Source organism: Dipodomys spectabilis, unplaced genomic scaffold (genome assembly GCF_019054845.1).
Source record: "Dipodomys spectabilis isolate Male_0828 unplaced genomic scaffold, ASM1905484v1 ptg000318l, whole genome shotgun sequence".
NCBI lineage: Eukaryota > Metazoa > Chordata > Mammalia > Rodentia > Heteromyidae > Dipodomys > Dipodomys spectabilis.
This window is the reverse complement of record NW_024870995.1, coordinates 715,857-737,868: the sequence shown is the minus strand read 5'-3', so window position 1 is coordinate 737,868 and position 22,012 is coordinate 715,857. Positions and strand designations below refer to the sequence as shown.

The 22,012-nt window shown below is 53.5% G+C and overlaps 1 protein-coding gene across 6 annotated transcripts in view; it reads right to left on the bottom strand.

The window, feature by feature from the left end:
* The window catches only part of Ankrd11 (ankyrin repeat domain 11), a 144,273-nt gene that overhangs the window by 7,556 nt on the left and 114,705 nt on the right, over positions 1-22,012 (bottom strand). For 5 of the 6 annotated variants that reach the window (XM_042702221.1, XM_042702220.1, XM_042702219.1 and 2 more), the window contains 6 exons: positions 19,697-19,835; positions 11,226-11,396; positions 10,865-11,068; positions 9,631-9,773; positions 7,141-7,288; positions 377-6,822 (listed from right to left, as the gene is read on the bottom strand). In XM_042702221.1, coding sequence (XP_042558155.1) covers positions 377-6,822; positions 7,141-7,288; positions 9,631-9,773; positions 10,865-11,068; positions 11,226-11,396; positions 19,697-19,835 — 7,251 coding nt within the window. Of the gene's footprint in view, positions 1-376; positions 6,823-7,140; positions 7,289-9,630; positions 9,774-10,864; positions 11,069-11,225; positions 11,397-11,864; positions 11,962-19,696; positions 19,836-22,012 lie in introns of those variants that run through there. The other variant, XM_042702224.1, reaches the window with a different exon arrangement.

Genomic DNA, 22,012 nt, shown 5'->3' with positions numbered 1-22,012 from the left:
GGAAGGGCCCTTTACCTCTGGTGTTGACGAAGACTGGGCGGGGGTGGGGGTGGGGAGGGGGAGGTTGGGTGGCAGCAGCAGCAGCAGCAGCAGCAGCAGCAGCAGCAGCAGCAGCAGCAGCATGACACAGGAGGAAGCTGCCTGTATGGGCTGGGTGTGATGCTGGCCCACCTGTGGCAAGGAGCCAGGGAAAAAGGAGCCGCAGTGGGCCTGGGGCCCTGCTGGAGAGACGAGCTGGGTGAGGGAGACAGAGGACTGCAGTGCGATTCCTACAGGTGCTGGCCCTGATTGGTGACAGCCAGGAGTACCAGTCCTGACCTCAAGGAGAGCCGGGCTCGTGCCCCGCCCCTGGCCCAGGGTAGATGCCGGGACTCACCACAGGGATGTGCAGCTTGCTGAGGGGCTTGCCGTCCAGGAGGTAGGAGCCCGTGTAGGTGACATACTCAGCGTAGCACTGGGGCGCCTGTGGGGTGATGCAGCAGAGGATCTTCCGCTTCTCCTCAATCTTCTTTCTGATCTGAAGGTACTCAAAGTAGGGGTTGGACCTGTCACTGTGGTAGGGCTCGATGGCGTCCAGCTTGATGGCATCCACGATGGCGGCCAGCGTCTGCTGGATCACCTCCCGAGTCTGCTGGGTGGACGTGTTCAGCTGCTGCTGGAGCTGCTGGCTGGAGCGCTGGAAACGGCGCTTGCGGGGGTGCTGGGCGTGGGCGTCTTCCTCCTCAGAGGTGCGGCCCTTGGCTCTGGAGGCCGGGGCCGGGGCGGGCTCCTTCTCTGTCGGGGGCGTGCTCTGCTTGTTCTGGCTGGCCAGCATCTGGGCCCGGTTCCGGGTCATGCGCTGCGGGACTTCCTCTACCTTGGGGGCCTTCGGTGCTCCGGCCGAGGGCTTGGGCTCTGGGTCTGCGGCTTCCGGTGGGACGCCGCCTAGGGTCCCGTCCGCTGGGGGCGTCGCACCCGCCACCTCAGCACCGTCCTGGGCTGGTGTCTCCTGCTCCGCGGCAGGGCCCTCAGGGGTACAGTGGGGAGTGGCGCAAGGGTCTTCCACCTTGCTTTCATCTCCACCTGCTAGGGGACACTGTTCAGGGGGTCCAGACACAGGCCCCAAGCTGGACTCCAAGTCCTCCGGGGCCCTCTTACCCACCAGGACTTCTGCCTCTGTGGTGGCTTCCAGAGCGGCATCTGGCTTTGGGCCTTCTGCGGGCTCTGGCTCAGCCGGGGGCTGAGGGGATGCCTGCTCAGGAGGGGGTGCTGCCTGCTCCTCGGCCGCTAATGCAGAGACCCCACCACCGAGAACCCCGGGAGCCCCTGGAGGGCTCTCGTCTGGAGGAGCAGGACTGCCCTCCGCAACTTCCGCCTCCATGTCTGAAGCGTCTTTGGCTTGGAGAGGGAGCTCCGGCAGCGAGAAGGGCCCCAAGTCCAGCTCCTCCTCGGGGCTGGCGAAAGCATCGGGCCAGGGCACCGGCTCCACCTGGCCCAGAGTGGCTAGGTTGTGACCACTGTCCAGGAAGGTGCTCTCCAGGGGCCCCAGAGCCTCCACCTGGGCCCCAGCAGGGACACAGGGGGGCTCGGGGGCCGTGTCAAGGGGCCCGTCTGGTAGAGACTTGCGGTTGCTGAAGAAGGAGCCCAGCCTGGCAGGAGCAGCATAGGCAGCTCCTTCCGAGGCAGAAATGGGGGCAGGCACTGCTCCCTCCCCATCATCTTTGACTTCCTCCAGGCCCGGCTCAGGGGCAGGCAAGGGGTAGGAGCCGGGAGAGACGGGGTACGGGGACTCTGCAGCACTGAAGGGCCCTGGGGTGGTGGCATGGAGGGACTCTGTGGGGCAGAAATGTTTTGGGGACTCTGGGAACTGCTGTGGAGACTTCAGCAGAAGGTCGGGGCCCACGGGCCAGCTGCCAGGGTTTTCGGAGGCACTGGCCACCAGCGTGGCAGAGAGGGCCTGCTCGGTGGCAGGGTGGGTCCACTCCACAGGCTCCTCGGTGATGACGGCACTGAAGGGGCCCTCGTCCAGAGGCTCCAGGTAGCTGGGCTCTGGGGGGATGATGGCCGCGGTGGCCTGCTGGTCCTCCGTGGCATCCAGAGGGAGGCCCAGGTTGGGGGGCAGGGCTCCTTCGATGGCAGGGGCCAACAACTCAGCCCTGGGGGACGGAGAGTACTTGGCTGGTAGGCTGGAGAAGACCCCCTCTGGGGGTGGTGTGGCACTGCCCACCGCAGCCGGCGGGCAGTGCAGGGCGTCTGTCTTGGGCGAGGGGACGCCGTAGTCTGGTGAGTAGTACCCCGGGGACAGGCAGGCAAACTTCTCCGCAGGAACGGCTGGCAGAGCAGCTTTGTCTTCTAGCAAGTGTTGCACTGGGGAGTCGAAGCTGGAGGCGGCAGGGACACTCTGCTGCCTGCACAGCTTGTCCCCAACGCTGAATTCCTCCTCAGGGGTCCTCCTGATGTCCACAGAGATTGAGCGGTACAGGTTTGTGGAGACTGGCCTTGTGGGTGTCTGGCCCGGGTTCTCTGAAACCCCGCTGGAGGCCACGGAGAACCTGTCAAAGAACGGTGGGGAGCAGGCGCTGGCAGACACGGTGGAGACAGGCATGGAATGCTGGGAGTCGGCACAGTCGAACACCAGGTCGGGGTAGTCGTCTGCACTGCAGGAGGGGGTTCTGGGCGTGTGCATCACCTCCTCGTAGCTGGGGCAGGACACTACTGAGGTGGGCGTGGGCACCCCGGTGGGCCGGCCCTGCTCAGGCCGGGGTGAGGCCGGCAGGGCCTCCTTCAGGGACGGCCCCGCTAGCCAGTCCTTGGGCTCTGCACCTGGTCCCGGGGTTGGCTTGCTTTCAGTGGTGGGTAACATGGGAGTTGACTCCTTCGGCTTTTTGTCCTTAAAGGGAGGGTCCAGCCCCAGAGGTTTCTTGGAAGGAATGTCCAGGCTCTTCTTCCGCCCATCATCGACGGGCTTCGTCTTCTCCTTGAGCTTGGGGTCTCCAGACCTGTGCCTCATCTTCTCCATCTGCCTCATCCGCTCCTTGTGCCGCTTGTGCCGCTCCTCGATCTCCAGGTCCTTCTGGGACAGCATTCTCTCAAAGCTGGTCATCATCAGGTCGCCGTCCCCCAGGAGCTTCTCCCGGGGCCGGGGCTCCTTCTTGCCCGTGTCCCTGGAGGACGGAAGCTTGTCGTTCCCGTTGCTCATCTTCACGGGGTCGCCCTTCTCTCGCTCTGTGCTCTCCTTGAGCTTCTCCTTGAGCTTGGTCTCGCTGAGCTTCAGGCCCTCCTCCCGGCCCTTCTCCTTGAGGGAGCCCAGGGGGCTGTCCTTGTCCTTGACTGCCAGCTTTGGCTCCTCCCTGTGGTGCCGCAGAAAGCCGTCCGCGTGCTTGTCCCGGTGTTTCTCCCTCTCCTCCCTCCACTTCTCCCTGTGTTTCTCTCTCTTCTTCCTCTCTTTCAGGATGTTGAGAGTACTCGATCCGTAAGGCTTTAGTTCCTTTTCTATTTTCTTGGAAGCTTCCCTTTCAGAATCATTTCTTTCTTTCTTTTCAGCAGAAAATAGTTCAATTGTTTTATCCAGCTCCTCCTCAGCATCAGCTTTTGTGGAGTAAGTGATCCCGTAGGTGTCTGACTCTAAGAAGTCCTTTTCGAACTGGCTGGAGTCTTTCCTGCCGCCGCTGTCCTTGTAGTCTTCGCCCTTTTCCTTCTTCTCAGCCTTCTCCTTCTTGGCTTTCTCCCGCTCATGGCTTTTCTTGGAGGATGAGGAGGAGTGTCTGTGCCTTTCTTTCTCCCGGAGCTTCTCTGCAAGACAGGAGTTATCCCTAGCCTTATCTTCGGGCAGGGGCTCTGAGAAGGACACCTCCAGGAGGGTGCTCAGGCCAGGCTCCTGGCCCCGGTCTGCAAAGCTGTCAGATGAGACCTCACTGATTTTGTCATTGGAGTCTTCTCGGTAATCATGCAGAGCCTCTTCCTCCAGCTTCTCCAGCAGGCTCTTCTCCATCTCAGCGCTCCTTGAGGCCTTTCTTTCTCGGGAGTGCTCCTTCTCTGGTTTCTCTTTGTGCCTGTTCTTGGCCTTGTCTTCAGCAGAGTGCTTCTTCTCCACCTTTTCAGGGAGCTTCTGTTTGTTTTTCTTTTCTTGAGCAGAGTCAACCGAAGATCTGTCTTTCCTGTCCTTATATTTTTCCACACACTCTTTGTCTTTCTTCTCCTTGTGCTTCTCAAAAGTCTTGTCCTTTTTGTCCTTCCCCACTTCAGCAGCTCCTCTGTCTTTTTTCTTCTCCTTGGGCTCTTTGTCTCGTGGCTTCTCCACATGCTGCCTGTCAGAAGAGGACTTCCTGTGCCTGTCGGAGGGATGTGGCTCTCTCCCATCGTCCTTCTCCTGGAGGCTGTCCATCCTCTGCACGTCACTGGCCTCTGCCACCTTGAAGCTGCTGGCCAGGTAATCGTCTTTGTCGTCTTCACTTTCATCTGTGAATATGTCTGCAATATACCAGCTCTTCTCCTTTCCCTTCTTGTCGTCTTTTTTTTCAGGGAAGTCTTCTGAGGTGATTCCAGAGAATGTCTTCTCCTTCTTCTCTCTTGTCTGCTCGAGGGACAGTTTTCTGTCTTTATCTTTGCTGTGCAGGTCTTTATGCTTTTCCTTGCCATCTTTCTTCTCTTTAAAACACCGGTCAAACTCCTTGTCCTTCTGACATTTCTCAAGGCTGGATTTCTCATTTCTGTCTCTCTCACTGGATTTGTCTTTGTACTTTTCTGCTCGCGCCTTCTCCTTCCTCTCCTTCTCCCGGACCGCATGGGGACGCTCCCAGGGCTCCAGGTTCTTGGCAAAGTCGCAGTCAGGTTTATCTTTGAAGCTCTCACAACCGCACTCCTTCAGATCCTCCCTGTGCCCCTCCTCAGGCCGGGCGCGCCCGTCCCTGCGCTCCAGGGGGTCCCTCCGGTCTCGCCCGCCTTCAGCAGACTCCCTTCTCTTCTTGTCTTTCTCGGAGAGATAGCTGGAGATGCTTTTATGCTTTTCTGTTTCTCTCCTCTTCTCAGAATTCTTGTCCAAATACTCCCTGTCCTTCTTTCGGAAAAAAGTCTCTCTGAAGTCCCGCTTTTCCCGGGCTTTGCTGTCCCGCTTCCTCTCCTTACTATCCAGGATAAGTTTGGCTACAGAGTCACTCTTGATGTCCCTGTAGTCTGTCGCTGGAGAGTCCCAGCTGTCTTCCCCTTTAAAGTCAAAGGAAGAGTCAGATAGGTCGGAAAACCACCTTTCTTGCTGATCATCAGAAAGACTGAATTTGGTGTCTTCACTCTCTAGAAATTGGCTTTTGTTACAATATTCATCAAAAGCGGACTCTTCCCTGTACACCTTTTCCTTTTTGAGCTTTTCTTTTTCCTCCTTGAACACCTTCTCCTTGGACACCCTGTCCTCTTTCATATCATTCTTCTTCTCTAACTTGGAGGGTCGGTCTTTGGACCTTTTCTTTCTCAGTCTTTCCTCCCTGGCGGACTTCTCCCTGTCTGCTTTACTGGAGCGGTCTTTCTCTTCCCGGAAGGGCCTGCTGAGGTCTCTGCTCGTGTCTTTGATCCTCTTCAGTGCCTTCTCATCCTTGAAGAGCCACTCTTTCTCCTCTGACTTCATCTTGCCAAGCTTCTCCTCTTTCTTAAAATGCTCTCGGTCGTGCTTTAACACTTTCAGCTTGTTTTCAGTAGAAATGTCATTATCTAAAAGGATGGCCTTATCTGACTTTTGCTTGGAGTCCTCATATTCATAGGTAAAGCTTTTCAGTTTCAGTTCCTGGCTGACTGAGCACTGCCCTTTCTCCTTGCTTTTGTGTCTGTGTTTTGTCTTGTGTTTTTTGACCACCTTGCCTTCTTTGTCCAGCTTGGGGACCGCGCCATCGGTGCTGGGGTGGAAGGTGCTCCTCTTCTCGGGCTGTGTGCTCTGCAGACTGCTCCTCTTGCGGTGCTCCTGCTTCCTCCGCGTGGGCTTCAGTGACTCCACACTGGAGCCCTCCGAGGAGCAGTCAGACTCGCTTGTTAGCCCCGTTCCTGAGGAGTCTGACAAAGAACTGACCTCAGACCACGCTGGGGAAGAGATGGCTTTCCAATTGTCTGTGCGCCAGTGTTTGGTGTGCTGGTCAGTGTGGCCTGGGTTATGCTTCGGGGCTGCAGTGCTGCCATGAGATGAGGTGGATGAGGCGGAGAGTGAGCTGAACAGAGAGGGGTCCTTCAGCACTAGCGGGGACCCCCGGAGGCAGCCCGAGCTCCCCACAGAGTCCCCATCATCCTCATCGCTCTCAGAGGACTCGCTCTCAGATCCCGAGGAACAGAACTTATCAGTCCTCTTTCCAAACCGGACTTCTTTGCCTTTTGCCTCTTTCTTTCGCTTCTTTTTTACTTTACTTTTTTCTTTCTGCTGCCTGGAGTTGGAAGACTCTCGTGCCTTACTGCTGGGCAGCATGGTGTGCGCCGAAAGCCTCAGCTTCTCTCCAGCCCCCACAGTAATGCTCACGCCCTCCTCGTCGGACGTGTCTGACAAGATGCGATGGGCTGCCTTCTTTGGTGCGAGCGTGTTATTTTTTGTGTAACTCTTCACTTCCATTTTGGGTATCGAAATGAAACTGTTCGACTTAGCCTCCTTCCTGTAGTCCTTCTTGAGCAAGTGCTTGTCATCCACGGGGGGAACCCTGTCCTGCTCATCATCCTCATCAAACTCGTACTCGTCCTTGACAGGGGTCACAGTTTTCTGTGGCTCGGGATTCTTAGCCTTGAGCTTCAGGCCTTTCTCAAACTCAGAGTCCGTGTTATTGCCATCAACCGAGCTAGAAGGTGCAAACGACGGGGCATCCTCCTCTTCTGAGCTCTCTGTGAAGAACAGGAAGGGAGTGTCAGAATCACTCTGTTAGTATGGTCCAGGGATCTTCTGCCTCCGTGAGAAGAGGCCCCCAAGGTGTGGCTACCCATGAGGGCAGGCACTTTGCTTAACCGAGTCACCTCTGAGGCCAACCATGGGACCCAGGGAAGTTTACGAGAGGCAGGACTGGCATCTCAAACAGGTCGCTGGCATCGTGGCAGCTGCCCTCTGGAGACACTGCAGGGCAGTCTACAGGTGAACATCACATACCAACGGGGCAGGGCACCTGCCATGGCAAGTACTCACGGTCTGGAGCCTGGCTTACTTACCAGTGGAGCTCTCCTCACTGGAGGTGTACGTGCCTTTGCCTAGCAGGAGATTCACCATGGTTGGAGAGTTGGCTACTTTCAACGGTGTCTCGCCTTTCCTGTTGCTTTGTTGAGGGTTTCCTCCGTACCGTAGCAACAACTTCACCACCTGTAAGACACACAAATCACATTGGAAGGCCATCTGAAAAACACACTCTCATTCCTGTGCAAAACCACATCCTCCCTCCCCAAGATGTCTGGTATGTGACTAAGGATAGCCTTAAGGCCCTGTGTGGGTGTTCTGAGCGGCCACTGCAGCGGGGTCTCCTGGTGCTAGGTAAGATTGTACTCTTCTGTGAGGATTATGGCAGGGCTTCACCCAGAAGCACTTTGCCACCCTCACAAAACTCAGCCACTTCCCTGGAATCTTCTCCCCATGGCTGCCTCCCACCATCAGTAAGCTCTGGTTAGCAGTGGGGTCCTGGGAGGGCTCTGATAGTTTCAGAGGAGGCTTGCTTTGAGGGTCAGGGGCACACAGAATAGAGGAAACAAAGATCAATTTTTTGCAAGTTGGTTTATTTATTTTCATTTACATTAGAAAATATAAAAAAGTCTTCCTTAATTGATTTTACATGTACAAGGATGGCTACATTAAGTGACAGAAACAAGGTGACATTGTGACAGCTCTGTTCAATCATTTATAATCAGCAACCTGTACTTCAAATGCCCAGGACAGCAACTCACTAAGATCAAGTGCAAGCATTAAAGCTGCCTTCTACTTCAATCCGGTCTGAGTGAGGCCAAGCTCAGTGCACATCTGGTTACCCACAGTCTGTTTCCACTTTGAGCACCGTTTGGCGTTAGTATTATCAGCATGTTTGAGTTTTCTACTGATATGAAAAATCACCACAGACTAGGCTATGTTTGGAGCGATCAGCCTTACCAGCTGGGCTGATCAGCATGCAGGCAATGCTGGCTCCTTCCTCGTGAGTTGTGGGCAGAACACCGTGCATTGCACTTAGGACCAAGGATGCTTGACTATGGGAGGCTACCCGCTTCTTGGACCTGTGGCCTTCCAAAGGCTAGCAGTGTAGGACTAAGTCTCCTCTGGGCCTCGTTTCTCCTGGACCCACAGAGGAAAGGCTACCAAGCTGCCCGCCAAACCATCCGAGCTGGCCTCGCCCATGAAAGCTGCTGTCCTGTCCTGCCCGTGCCACTGCCTTTCCATGGTCCACACTGCTCCATCATGAAATTCGACAAGGTGTGGCAATGCAGATGAGCAGCCCTGCCATCCACCACAGTCCCAGACACACCTTGCTCACTCTGTGTACCCCTTGCTCACTCTGTGTACCCCGTGCTCACACTGTGCACCCTGTGGGGAACATCTTGGAAATCTCACATTTCCCTCAATACCAGGTCCTTAAAAAACCACGCCAGCCAGAAGCCAATGGCTCATGCCTATAATCCTAGCTACTACTCAGGAGACTGAGATCTGCACGAGGCTGCCAGACCAGGCAGAAAAGTGTGAGACTCACCCAAGTATGCAAAACAAACCATAATGCTGTTACATCACCTAAAAAACAACTCCTTAACATCAAATGGGATCACTCAAGTAAGAGTTTTGCTGTTATCTTTGTTTTTGCAGTACTGGGCTTGAATTTAGAGCTTCAGGCTTACTAGGCAGGCATTCTTCCCTCATTGCCTGGGTATGTGCATAGTTTCAATCCTATTTTTCAGTTCCTGTCCTAGCTAGTAGGACAATGAGCTAGAATTGTGATCCTTCTGATCTCAGCCTCCCAAGCAGCTACAGTGGGAGCCCTAAGGTACTGGCACCTGGCTTCAGAAATCTTAATTGAGGGTACTGTCCCCCACAGGACTCATGGTGTTCTGCTGCACTGTGCCACCTGAGATGCTGTACATTCCTGGCATCTTCCAAGAATGGACAGGCAGGGGCTGCCGTTTGGTGATCTGAACGTGGACAGACGTGGTTTGCATGGTAAGGGTTACTCTGAAGGGCTGATCAAGGTGGCTCAGGTAATGATGTCACCTCTGAATCCTCATCTCCAGCAGGATGGGGTGTGCCTGATGTATCCTATGTGTCTTTTACTCCAGTTCTGGAAGTGACCCTTCCTTCCTGCAGGAGGTGGAGCTCCTTGCCTGTCATAGGGGGTCTAATCCTGACTACTATCGCTGGAACTTTTGGAGCTGCCTTCCAGGTAGAGCAGTACCACAGTGATGACAACAGGGACCTGGCATCGGTTTGTGCTGCTGCATTTCCACCACCCTCCTGGACAAGCCCAGGCAGCCCCACGCGGCTGAGGGGCGACCCTACGTGCCACAGCAGTGCTTGTCAAGTCCGGGAGAGGTGTCCAGGTTCTGACCCAGGGCAAGAGATGCCAGAGGGGACAGCCAGGCCTCAGTTCATAGTACTACAGAAGTTGGAGGCTAGCTGGGCAGAGAAGGTGCAGCGGAGGGCAGAGCGGCTATGTAAGGGCACAGGGAGATGCCAACCTTGTAGTGCCCGTTGTTGGCGGCATCGTGTAAAGGCGTGTCGTCGTCCAGGCCCTTGGTGTTCACCTCTGCGCCTGCGGCCAGCAGCTGCTTGGCGATGTCATAGTAGCCCCGGTTACACGCTTCATGTAGCGCTGTCCAGCCTGGAAACAGACACTTAGGACACTTGTTACGTAATCCTCGAGCAGCGCACTCCAGCCTCTGAGATGCGTTCAATGACCAAGGACAGAGGCCTTGCACTAAAGGGCAATACCTAGAGAAGTAGGTTACAGCTCAGACAAGTCCTAAAATTTCCTTACTGTGGTGCCTTGTTTACATAATGAACAATTATTATTAACCTCACAGATAAATATCGTCTACAGCAATAAATCTGTGAACACAGACTGTAAGAATAGTAACCTCATCTCTGTTCATCAATCCATACACAGAACCCTTCCGGAGAGCTCTGCGAGACTATAGGGCTGCTGCTGCTGTCCTTCTTGGATCCCCATGGGCTGGGAGCCACACAAAGGGAAGTGTCTCTGGCAGGCAGCTCCCCTGGGAAGTTGTGAATCCACCGTCACACAGTGTGGCCAAAGGTTCAGCCTCTAAGGAAAAGTCCCACAGGAAGACTGCTTTCCTACTGCAGAAAACTAAGCAGTAGAAGAAGCCTGGAACCCTGCACGAGGCCTATTTCCTTTGCCTCCTGCTCACTCAGCAAGGAGCGCATGCCTCTGGATCATGTGGCAGTGCATCATGGTGTGACTGTGCTTCATGCAAAAATGCAGCACTGGACTCACAACTGTAGAGCAGTACAACAAAGTCTTGCCTGGAATCTTCAGTTCTAGGCAGGTGCTTTCACATCTTAATGTAAAAAGTGATCTGTCTCAGTCCAACTTTTGCACCAAACTGTGTGGGTGAGGGAGTATCTTCAGGTCTGTATGTCCGCACAGACTCGAGTGTGCAGCTGGTGGTACAGAGCGCCCTCTGCTGGGGTGGTGCGGTTACTTCCTAAACACAATGTACTGAGACACCCACCAGGGCCCAGCAGAGTAAATACTCAAAACTCAGTTTTCGTTAACTATAACAAAAAGCAAAAAGACACTATGAAATACTCGCCCAGAGACACTGGTCTGTCTTTCTCAGAAACACAAAACGGTGCCATTATGGGTGTGTGGTTGGCTGAGTGTCACCGCCTTCCCCCGACTGGGCCTGGGAGTGTCAAGCGAGCTGCTCAGAAGCAGGGCCTGCCTACCTGCAAAGTCCTTGACGTTGACGTCAGCACCCTCGCTGATGAGCTCCTTGATGCGCCGCGCATCCCCCCGGATGGCGGCTCGGTGCAAGCGGGTCTCTCCTCGCTCGTTTCTCTTGTTCACTTTATCTTTGGTTTTTGAGGCAGAGTTGGGCGTCCCCTTCTGACACACGGTAGACTGGGAGGGGTGCTTTGGTGTTGTGTCTACTGTAGGAACCAAGGAGAAGGCAGACAGGACATTACTGCATGTGGCACTGCTTTAGGAAATCTTGAGAACCCGGGCTTTCTCGTGAGGTTTGCCCAACACCAAACACTGCCAGGACCCGCCACCCCAGTCTCAGGACCCCTGCTACCTGGGGCGTACCTGGGCTATTCGCAGACTCCTCGGCTGTCATCTGCATGAGGAGAGCCACTTGCTGGCGCTCAGAGAGGGGGTAACCAGCTCGGATCCCAGACAGCCCCATGCCAAACAGCAGCCCAGACTTGCGGGCAACAGGCTCCTTCTTGATCCTCTTCCGTTCAGGACCCTGCTTCTCTGTGCAGCAGGTGAGGGAGAAAGGGAGGGGAGACTTCATGCCAATTCGTCAAAATCCAGGTCCTTACCTAACGTAATGGAGCCCCTGCACTCCACCCGACAGCTTAAGAGAGCAACAGGAAGGCCTGCGAGAGGGAAAGGGACAGAGCTGGGAGCCTTGACGCCGCCCCACCTCTGTGAGCAGTAGCTGTGAGAGACACAGTTTCATAGGCCCTGTTGTCAGCCCATAGGGTCTAAGCGTCAGCCTCCGCCAACCATCTGCTCCCTGCAGGTGCCTCGTGCCACACATGAAAGGCAGCAGGATGGTTTAGCTCTGCTGACCTGGCCCACACTGCAGAGGTCTCTATTATACAGTGTCTGCAATTAAACTCCTTCCCAGCCCGCCTCCAAACAAACAGTGCAGATATAAAATGGCAGACACAGTTTAAAATACATAAATAAATCAAGGCCAACTTTTCAGTACTGTACCTTTCTTCTTGCTTCTAGGAACCTCCATTTCATGCCATGGTGCTTCGAGGAGCGTACCAGCCTTGCAGTACCACAACATGGACTGAGCTGGAGGCATCTAAAGGCATCAACACAGAGCACTAACAAGATACGATGTAACAGCTCGGCTGTTCCATCTTAGCCGCCTCCTAACAAGCAAGTCCTGGGCGCCTCTGACACGTAACAAAACACCCTGCCTAGCTCTATCAAAAAGACACAGCTGCTTCTCTGAGCAGAGGTGGAGTGGGGACAAGAGACACCCCCGAATCCCTTATTCAGCAGCGCAAAGGCTTTCATGCCTCCTTGCCCAGCAGTGGCTCTCCTTTGATGGAGACAGGGTAAGCCTCTGGGTACTCAATGCCCCATGGTTTTGAGCAGGTTCAAGGTGGTTTCAGGATTTCCCATGTCTTAAGAGTGCAGGCTGCATGGTACAGGTCTGCTACAGGGAGGGAGGAACGGGTCTAAGGCTTTCCTCTGCAGTGTTTTCCTGTTCCCTTTCACTCTGAAAATCCAGGAAAATCCCTCTTTGCAAGACTGAACCGACTCCTTCAGTGAGTGGTCAGTGCCTGACCCTACAGAGATGGGCAACGGCAGAAAGATGGCCTCAGGAGACACATCTGAAGACGCCCTCACCATGGAAGGTTCTGGTCTTTCTTTGTTCGCTTGTCTCTCTGTTCAGAGCCTTCAGGCCCCACAACCATTCAATCATTCTAAGTTCTTTTTTTGTTCTTCTGTTAAGTAACTGCTACTTCTTTATAAAGTGTTTTACAACGCCTTTTTTGGGGGGTGGGGGAGGGAGACAGTCCTGAGGCTTGAACTCATGGCCCGGGCATTTTCCTTGAGGGTTTTTTGTTGTTTTTTTTTTTGCTCACTCTTTGACTTGAGCCACAGCACCACTTTGGCTTTTTGACTGTTAACTGGAGATGAGAGTCTCACAGACTTTCCTGCCCAGGCTGGCTCCAAACTGCAGTCCTCAGATCTCAGCCTTCTTCCTGGGTAGCTAGGATTACAGGTGTGAGTACCGGCTACAATGCTTTCTTAGAAACTGAACTTGTGATGTGCTGGAATGCATGCTGACGTATGCGTCGTAGCCAACAGCGACACACATCCACTTACAACTCAGGCCAACCCCTCTAAACTCTGCAAGCCACCACCAACTAGTGCTCAGAACAGTGACAGAGCGCGGTAACCTCTGTGCCCATGCCACTCTCCTTCCCTGCATCCCCACACAGGGATCTGCCAGTAGAACCAGCCACCTTCTCCTGCGGCAATGTCCACAGGGTGACAGAAAACAGACCAGGCAGCCAGGCTCTCCTCCACTTCCCTTTGGGGAAAAGCAAGCTCATTCGGACTGCATCTTCTGCTCTAGGGCCTCAGATCCCCTGGGCGCCCACAGATCTGGTCTTGGACCCAGCTCTCTCAGTGCACTCGCAGCCACAGGACTGCTCACAACAACTTGGGTGGAAATGTTGACTTCTGTATGACTCATGCCCACTTGACCCCAATGAACAAATTAAGAGACCTGCTCCCTTCCCACCTCTTACCTAGAGCAATGGAATGAATATGACAGCTGGGAAATGTGAAATTTGCGGAGAATATGATGAAGGCAGAAACTCAGTAAAATACACATCACTCTCACAAGATTAGTAATTTTAGGAGTCAAGTGAGCGAGCCAGCCTGTTTCCGAGCAGGTGGCTACTACGGTGCTGGTTCAAGGTTATTTTCAGACCTCAAAGTACCTATCTGTATGTATCGTTTAAAATAGAGTCTGTGTTGCCTTAGGCTGGACTCAAGTGACAGCCCAGCTTCAGACTCCTGAGTAACACGTTACATTTAAGGTATCAAAGGAACATAATGGAAATGGACCAGGTGGGCAGCCTAAGGTAAATGTGGTTTCCAGAAGGCCATCCCAAGACCACTGAGCTGCACTTCTTTTGCTAGCTAGCTAAGAACAGCAAATCTGGCCCAGTCCTCTGGAGCAGCTGTTGCCAAATGCTCTGACCTTGTGCCAGCGTGGGACACACAGCTGGCTTCGGGGACGGCCGTGGCTCTGTCCTGCGCCCACTTGCTGCCCGCCTGTGCTCAGCCAAGAGGACTTCCAGCTGCTCCCAATGATATTTGGGGAGCCCTGTTTTATCCCATCAGAAGAGCCTGTGTCCTGGACACACAGAAAACTCCCTAAATACCGATCCTTTGCATTCAGTAAGATGAAGCATAGCCACAGTGTGTAGCTCAAACCCTGCCTGCACCCGGAATGTCCAAAGTGCAACGGCATGGTCCCACATGGACAGCCGCCGCCTGTGCTCGCGGCCTGCTGTAAGGCAGCCACGTGCCCGTGAGTTCCACAAGGCCTATGCTGGAGGGCAGGAGCCACCCCTCGCTGCTGTGGACAACCAAGCAAGCTCGTTAGGCATTTTGCTGAATTTTGTTTTTGGTATTGAAATCGAAGCAAGGTGGAATTTATATCTATTCCAAATGGTATTTTCTAAGTTGCCAACAGTACATTGGCAGGTTCGGGAAGTAAGCCAATGTCCGTGTCCCTGTAGAGTGGCAAGTAAGGTGCAGGAATGCTTGAGAACTATGGAGGGAGGGCTGTGCAGCCCAATAGGATCCAACCCCCCTCCCCCCAAATATATTCTGCAAGCTCTGAGGATCTGGGGTGAACACCTAAGGCAGAGCACCAGAGAGAGCAAAGGATGAGAAGAAACGGGGCCACGGCCTGGTCAGCACCGGGGCCCCTCCCTGTGTACTTCCCAGTGGTCCTGCTACATGAAGAGTGGCATTTATCTTGGGTTGACGTAAGCTCAGACAGTACACCCGCCTCATCGTAAACAGCAGCACCCTGAGTTTCTGCAACATCTTTTCATTATTCTCTGTGCTGGGCTTCTTGTCAATGGGCAGCCATATCTCACCACTCAGCTAGCAAACACGTGATCCTACAAAAGGTTTCCTCTCTGGCCCACGCCAAGCTTTTTCTTGCGAAAGGGGTTGCGAGAATTCGCTTCCCGAAAGTGGGTTCATGGGAAGAAAGGCTTTTTAGCAGTGCAGCATCCTCTGGCAGTGAGCAACATGAGCTTCCCCAGGGATGACCCCTGGCAGCACGTGCAGCTCCATGTTCACAGAGGCTGCCTCCTGCCTGTGGCCTGTTCACCAACAGCATATCCTGAAACTGCCCACTTCTGACACCTCCACCATGTTGCTGACAAACGCAGCAGTGGAACTCACTAGACACTGTGTGGAAAATGAACTATGCAACTCGTGGGTGGAGATGGGAAGGAAATACTGGGAGAGAGTGAGGGAAGGGGTGACATTGTCCAAAAAGAAGTGTACTCTTTTGCCTGACTTATGTAGCGGTAACCCCCTTTTAAAATTTTTATTTTTGACAGTCTTGGGGCTTGAACTCATGGGCCTGGGCACTGTCCCTGAACTTTTTTTACTCAAGGCTAGCACTCTTATCACTTGAGCCACAGCGCTACTTGCAGCTTTTTCTGTTTGTGTGATACTGAGGAATCGACTCAGGGCTTCATGCATGCTGGCAAACACTCTACCACTGAGCTACCTTCCCAGCTAGTGGGAACCCCTTTATATAACAATTAAAAAAAAAAAAAAAAAAGCTGCCAGGTACTGGTGGCTCATGCCTGTAATCCTAGCTACTCAGGAGGCTGAGATCTGAGGATCGAGGTTCAAAACCAGCCTGGGCAGGAAACTCCGTGAGACTCTGATCTCCAATAAACCACTAGAAAACTGGAAGTAGCGCTGTGGCTCAAGTGGTAGAGTGCTAGTCTTGAGCTGAAGAGCTCAGGGACAGTGCCCAAGCCCTGAGTTCAAGCCCCATGACCCACCAAAAAAAAAAAAAAAGCCTATGACACATTTGTAGTTGCTCCTTCCCTGCTTATGGTACATCACACTTGAGGAAATGGAGGACCTCTGCGTTGCTACTGTGAAGGGTGCTCTGCCATTCTCCTTCAGAACACACTGTGCTCTGCTCTGGCATGCACTGACCAGATCCCTCCACACCTCTCACCACGCAAGCATCTCACCTTTTTCTATGCCTCAGTCTGTGACATTTCTGTAACTATAACTTCCAATTTATTCTTTTTTTATTTTGGGTTTAATACACTCTGTAGTCTAGCCGCTGAAATGTCAATTTTAGTGATAATTCATGTTCATTTCCAGGCTTTTCATATGACACACTGATAAAACCCGAGGGAAGTACTCAGGCCCTGAGTTCACGCCAGCACTGGTGAGTGAGTGTGCACGCGCGCGCACACACACTCACACCACAGCCTTTCCCCTGTGCTCTCGTGTCACCCCCTCTCACGGCACATCCCACCGGTCTGCATCTGTACCAGCTGGCCAGGTAGGGCCTCCCAGGGCAGCAGCAATCTGAGCTCTGGCACCAAGGGACACTTGTCTCGCAGAGGGTCTGCTCTGGTTCTAGTTAGGGCACACACGGCTTTTCCAGGGGTGTAAGGAAGCACAAGCACTAACACTAGCCCTACTAGAGCAGCAGCAGATTGGGTAGAAGCCTCTCATTCCTCCTCAGCAGCTCCCAACGGAGGACAGTGTTTTCCCTGATAGCCCAGTGTGCACAAAAGATGTGGCTCTCTCATAGGGACCGGGCTTCCAAAGCCCGAAACCTCAACCCTGGGGCCTGGCTCTAGGTTTGAGACATTACTTGGCCCTGGCATTGCTGAGCTACGTGCACCAAGGTGCGCTTCAAAGCATGGTGTTACATTTAACATTTTTAACTGTGGGCCTTTCTAACAAGATAATTATTTAGGATACGGAGTTCACCACATTGCCAAAACAGGAAGACCTGTAACTTCTGTGCCATCATGTTCCCTCGCAATGACAGAGAGGAGCTACTGCCTCTGGTGGGGAACTCAGAACAGCCTTTGCTCTTTGAGAAACCAGGAGTAATCAGGATCTCAGGAATGAGCACCTAACACTGAATCACTGTGTGAACACTTACATGTTGGCATGCTGAGCAAACCCTCAGATTCCAGAGACAACAGACTTGTTCAAAGGTAAAACAAGAAAAATTTTGTTTTCCTCCTTGTTCCAAAGAAGTATGTCATGTTACAGTGAAGCTCTGATTCCAGACCTTCTCTGACCTGGCAGCTCTGAAGCTGTGTCACATGTAGCCTTCTAAAGGCAGTCAGGAAGCTAAAATAGAGACATCTGTGAGGTTGCAGGAAGTTTCTGGAGGAAAATGACATATTAGGTAATAGGCTAATGTTTATATTCATTATAGACTTTGAAATTCCTGGGAAAATACACAGAATATAAAAAAGGGAGGAACTGGAGGTGTTGCTCAAGTGGCAGAGTGCTAGCCTTGCCCCTCCCCCGAAAAGCCATGGCAGAGCGATGCCCTAGTACCAACACCAACAAACAGAATAATATCATTTGAAGCAAATCTAACACATCATATAATCTCACTGTGAGTAGTTTCAGCAATAAAGCTCTTCAAACAGAGCAAACCAAGTAAGAATTGGGTAGACCCCACCCTCCTGCAGATAAGGAGGACAGAAAATGATCCAATCTGGGAAAAGGCTCTCAAGAGGGTGTGCTCTAGGGCGGAAGAGTGGTCTTCTTTGGAGGCAGCAGTCACTGGCTCTGTGCTGCTGCCTATTTTGCTATTCAGACAGCCTAGCCTACGTGTAACAGGGCTTGTCAGCCTTCCGCTGGCTGTAGAGATGGACCCTCCCTCCTGCTTCCCTTTCACCTCCAGGCAGAACAGCAGCCTGGTTCTGGACATGCTGTTGTCCAGAATTTCTGGACCATAAGGAAAATGTGCTGTGCCGCCCTCCTATTTACCTGGACAACCACCGTGTCTAGCTGCTATTCAGGTACCACACTGATGTACAACCTAAGAATGACTCATAACAGACAGAACTGTATTGTTCTTGGCAGGCTGCCCCTAGCCCTGACTAAGCACTGAGGAGGAGGCCCCACCTCCCATGGGCTGGGCTGTCCATAGCAGGGTTCAGGAAACAAGAAACTATTCCTGTGGCCATTTGGTAGCTGAGAGGAAGCTAGGCAGACTCTTGCCACTTGGGGGCACAGCTATGGAAACTTTGCTACTAGAAACCCTGAAGCTGGCTCCCTGGTAATCCCACACTCCTGGGCTCCACTGCTTCCCTCTTCCAGCAGTGAGCACCAGGCGGCATGTTCTCAGCAGAAGGCGCTGGGGATGCTGGTAGGAGTGGGATGCCTGGGATGCTTCGCTGGACCTAGCATCTGCAATGACAACTTCCCAGCAGAGCCAGGATCTGCTTTGGGTGGCTAAACCACCCTCCAAGGAGGTCTGACACTCCCCACTGCCCCGGCCCAAACCATCATTCATCAAGGTTAAAAATCATGCCGGAAGGGGTGACATTCATCAGGATGCACTGTACCTATGAACTGAACTCTGACAAATAGGTAATGTTTTAAACCACTTTCCCAGCCTCCAGAACCATGAGCCAAAATAAACCCCTTTTTAAAATTTATGTGCCACACAAATCTTGCTTGCAGCGGTAGCAGAGCACCGGTACTTTGCTCATTCACTCTTTCAGCAAGATTTCCAGAGACGGCAGGGCCACCTCAGGTCTCTTTCCAAACCCCAGAGTCACTATCCAAAAAGTGAATAACCCACTGGGAAGGCCATACACTGCTATCACCAAAAGAAGGATATCGGGTCTGGTCTGACTCTTACCTGGAGGCACAAACATGCCCCAGGGCCTTCAGGGGGCAGCCCCAGCCTCTCCCTTCTCTCAGAGCCAAAGCCTGCAGCGTTCCCTGTGTCTGCTGTCCAAAAGCACGCATGTCCACCACACTCCCACACTTCCTCCAGGCAGCCGTGCTGAAGGTGGAAATTCCCGCTCCTGCCCACCGCCTCATGACAGGAGCCATGGGAACCAGCCCACACCACCTTCTCACCCCACCCAAAGAGCAGGCCACGTTGCTGGCCTCTGACCACAGTCTCTGAGCAGTGTCTATAGGCATATTCAGGGGAGTACCATTTGGAGGAGAGGTGGGTGAAGGACCTTTGACTACTACGAAAACACAAAGGCTGCGGTTTCCTGGACTCTGCCAATAAAAGCTGTGGCACGGGGCTCATTTCTAGTGGCTCTCCTCTGTGTCACTGAGACTGCTCAATGATCCTCAGGTGCGCCTCTTGTCTTGGGGTCTCCCCCACCCCCGCATGCAGCTTCCTTCCTGAAGTCTTAGATGTCACTGGTGGAGCCCACTGCCCACAGGGCGTTCACCCCAGGCCTTACGGATGTTTTGGGTGTTGTGCTGCCCCCACCCCAAGCCTACAAAGATCTCAGATGATAGCAGGGCGGAAGGCCTTTGAGTAAGAGGATCATCCAATGGAGAAAGTAGGCACAGGCCAGCAGCAGGGCCATGGACCTCTATAAGATAGAACCAACCTGGGAGTGTACACAGTGAGGTATGCTGAGCCCCACACCTGCTTCTCAGTACACAATGAGGTGAGAGCCCCATACCAGCTTCTCAGTACCCTAAGACCACTACTCCCACACCCACTCAGGCCAACTACCGTCTGCCTCTCCCTGGCAGGACTTCCTTTGGGTCTACGACAACCAGTGGAGCAGCCGTGGGGGAAAGCACGTCTTTGCTCTGTGTGCGCTTCCTGGGGAGTGCACAGCACAGCACCCCCAACACAGCGAAGAGGAGATGGAACCTGATGGCTGGTTTCCTGTCCTTGCTGTGGCACACCCGTGGCTGCATGGGAGTTACACAGACTCCTCGTGGGTGCAGTGTGGCTGGGCTGGGCAGGGCTGGGAGGACTGGCTGAGGCCTGGTACCTGTGTCCGAGTCCTTCTGCTCTCCATTGGCCCCCGCCGTGAAGGGCAGCTTCCGCTTGGTGGCCCGCTCTCTCACCTCCTTCCCCCCATCACTGCGGTCCAGTTTTGGGGTCTTGGCTAGAGAAACTTTGTCTTTATCCTAGAAAACAAAGGGCCACATTCAGACTTTACTCCTAGATGAAGCAATCACGTCAGTTATGATTTTATTTCATGTGCCAGAAATGGGGCAGTCTGGTTTCTCTCGCCACATGTGAGGGGTCAGGCGGGCTCCAGTGGTGCCAAGGACCAGACTCTCCAGTCTGACTGTGACAGGGCCGTGGTCCTACACCTGAAGGGTTCCCCGCCAACAGCTGCTGAGGGCCACATGCTACCCCACATTGGAGGTCCTCCTCCCCCACCTACCTCCTATCCTCATCCTGGACCTGGAACACAAGGGGTCGTGGGTAGGAGAATAAGAGAAACAAGGAACAGAACTGACCATAGCCCCCACTCAAGAGTTTCTCCTGCAAGCTAAGATCCCAAGAACTCTAATTCCAGCCCCTTTCACCGGCACCTGTCTGCCTTTGTGGCAGTACTGTAGGGTGGGTACAGTGGCCACCCCTAGAGGTGGGAGTGGGCACACTCTCATATATGCTCAGGACGCAGTGCGTCCTGTGCCTCCTGAGGTTCCCTTGCCCCAAGCAAGGGCAAGGCCTGGTGGCCACAACATACATGGAAGGAAGGAAGAGCAGGAAGACCAGCTAGCTTGTGAACTCAGGTGGAGGGACCAGCTACAACAGAAGCAGCGCCTCATACCAGGGACACCTGCCTTGTGGAGCGAAGGTGAGCTCTGTGGCTGCTGCAGCCACTTTCCTAAGCGGCTGGAGGAGCTGTGCAGTAGAGGCTTGTAGAGTCTGACAGCACCTTAGACTGGGCAGCAGTGGCAAGCTGACTTCTTTGGCTTCACAGCCTACACCTAAGTGGGCTGCCCTCGCCAGTGGCCACGCACACAGCCCCAGGGAAGACAACAGAGGGGCACACAGCACACGGGTGCGGCAGCTGCCTCAGATAGGAAGGCACAGACACCAGAAAGCCCAGGGCCCCCCGAGGAGCTTTCTGAAAGTTTCCCAAGGTAAGCTACTGGCAGACACGGTGCAGGGAGTTAAGAGAGTGGCCCTCAAAGCAGCAGGCAGACACCTGTCTGCCCCTGGTCGAAGCGCAATCACTGCCCCAGGAGCCCCCACGTGACCTAGGCACTTCCTCCAACTTGAACTGATCAACTCCGTATCGACTGAACCTGGTAGCTGAGAAGCCATGCTTCAAGTGAGTATGGAGGGTCTTTCCCAAAGCATGCTGCGGGCTCAGAGCAGGGTGATGTGGCAGCCCGAGGAAGGAAGGGCCTCAGCTGTGCAGCACTCACCCCTGCCCTCCAAAGAGGCAGATGCAGGCACACCTGCCACAGCACCCCAGTCCACTGGGAGTGAGAGAGACATTCCTGCACGGTGCCTTCGCAACGCTACACAGGCACAGAGCACACACAATCTCCAGTTTGCAATTAAACACTTTTTGTAATATAGGGAGAGAAGAAGACATAATACGTATATAAATTCTTGTAGATAACAGAGAAAGAAGACATATTTTCAACTCTTTTGGTGATCCTAGCTCCAGAACTTGAGAAAGGCATTCACTGGAAATAAAATTATGAACCAACATTCCTCATGAACACAGACAAGAACTCTCCAGATAACACCCACAAACCCCATCTATCTGGATATATGAAAAGATAATGCAAATGATCCAACTGCTGGTAGCTTACACCTGCAATTCTGGCTACTTGGGAAGCAAAGAATGGAATAATCATAGTTTGAACCTAGCTTGCAAAGAAAAACTCACAAGACTTTCTCAACCCAAAGCTGGGTACAGTAGAACATGCCTGTCATTCTTGATGACAGGACTGGGAAGATGGTGGTTCTAAACCAGCCCAGGTTGAAAAGTTCATGAGAGTTCATTTCAATGGAAGGAGCTGGATGGATAGCACGTGCCCATCATCCTAACAACAGGAAGCCTGACACAGGCTGACTGAGGCCCAGGCATGTGTCTGGGGAGGAAGCAGGACTCAAAAGCTATCAGCAAGCCGGGTGCTGGTGGCTCACGCCTGTCATCCCAGCTACTCACGAGGCTGATATCTGAGGATCATGGTTCAAAGCCAGCCTGGGCAGGAAAGTCTGTGAGACTATCTCCAATAAACCACTGGAAAACTGGAAGTGGCGCTGTAGCTCAAGTGGTAGAGCGCTAGCCTTGAGCTGAAGAGCTGAGGGACAGCGCCCAGACCCAGAG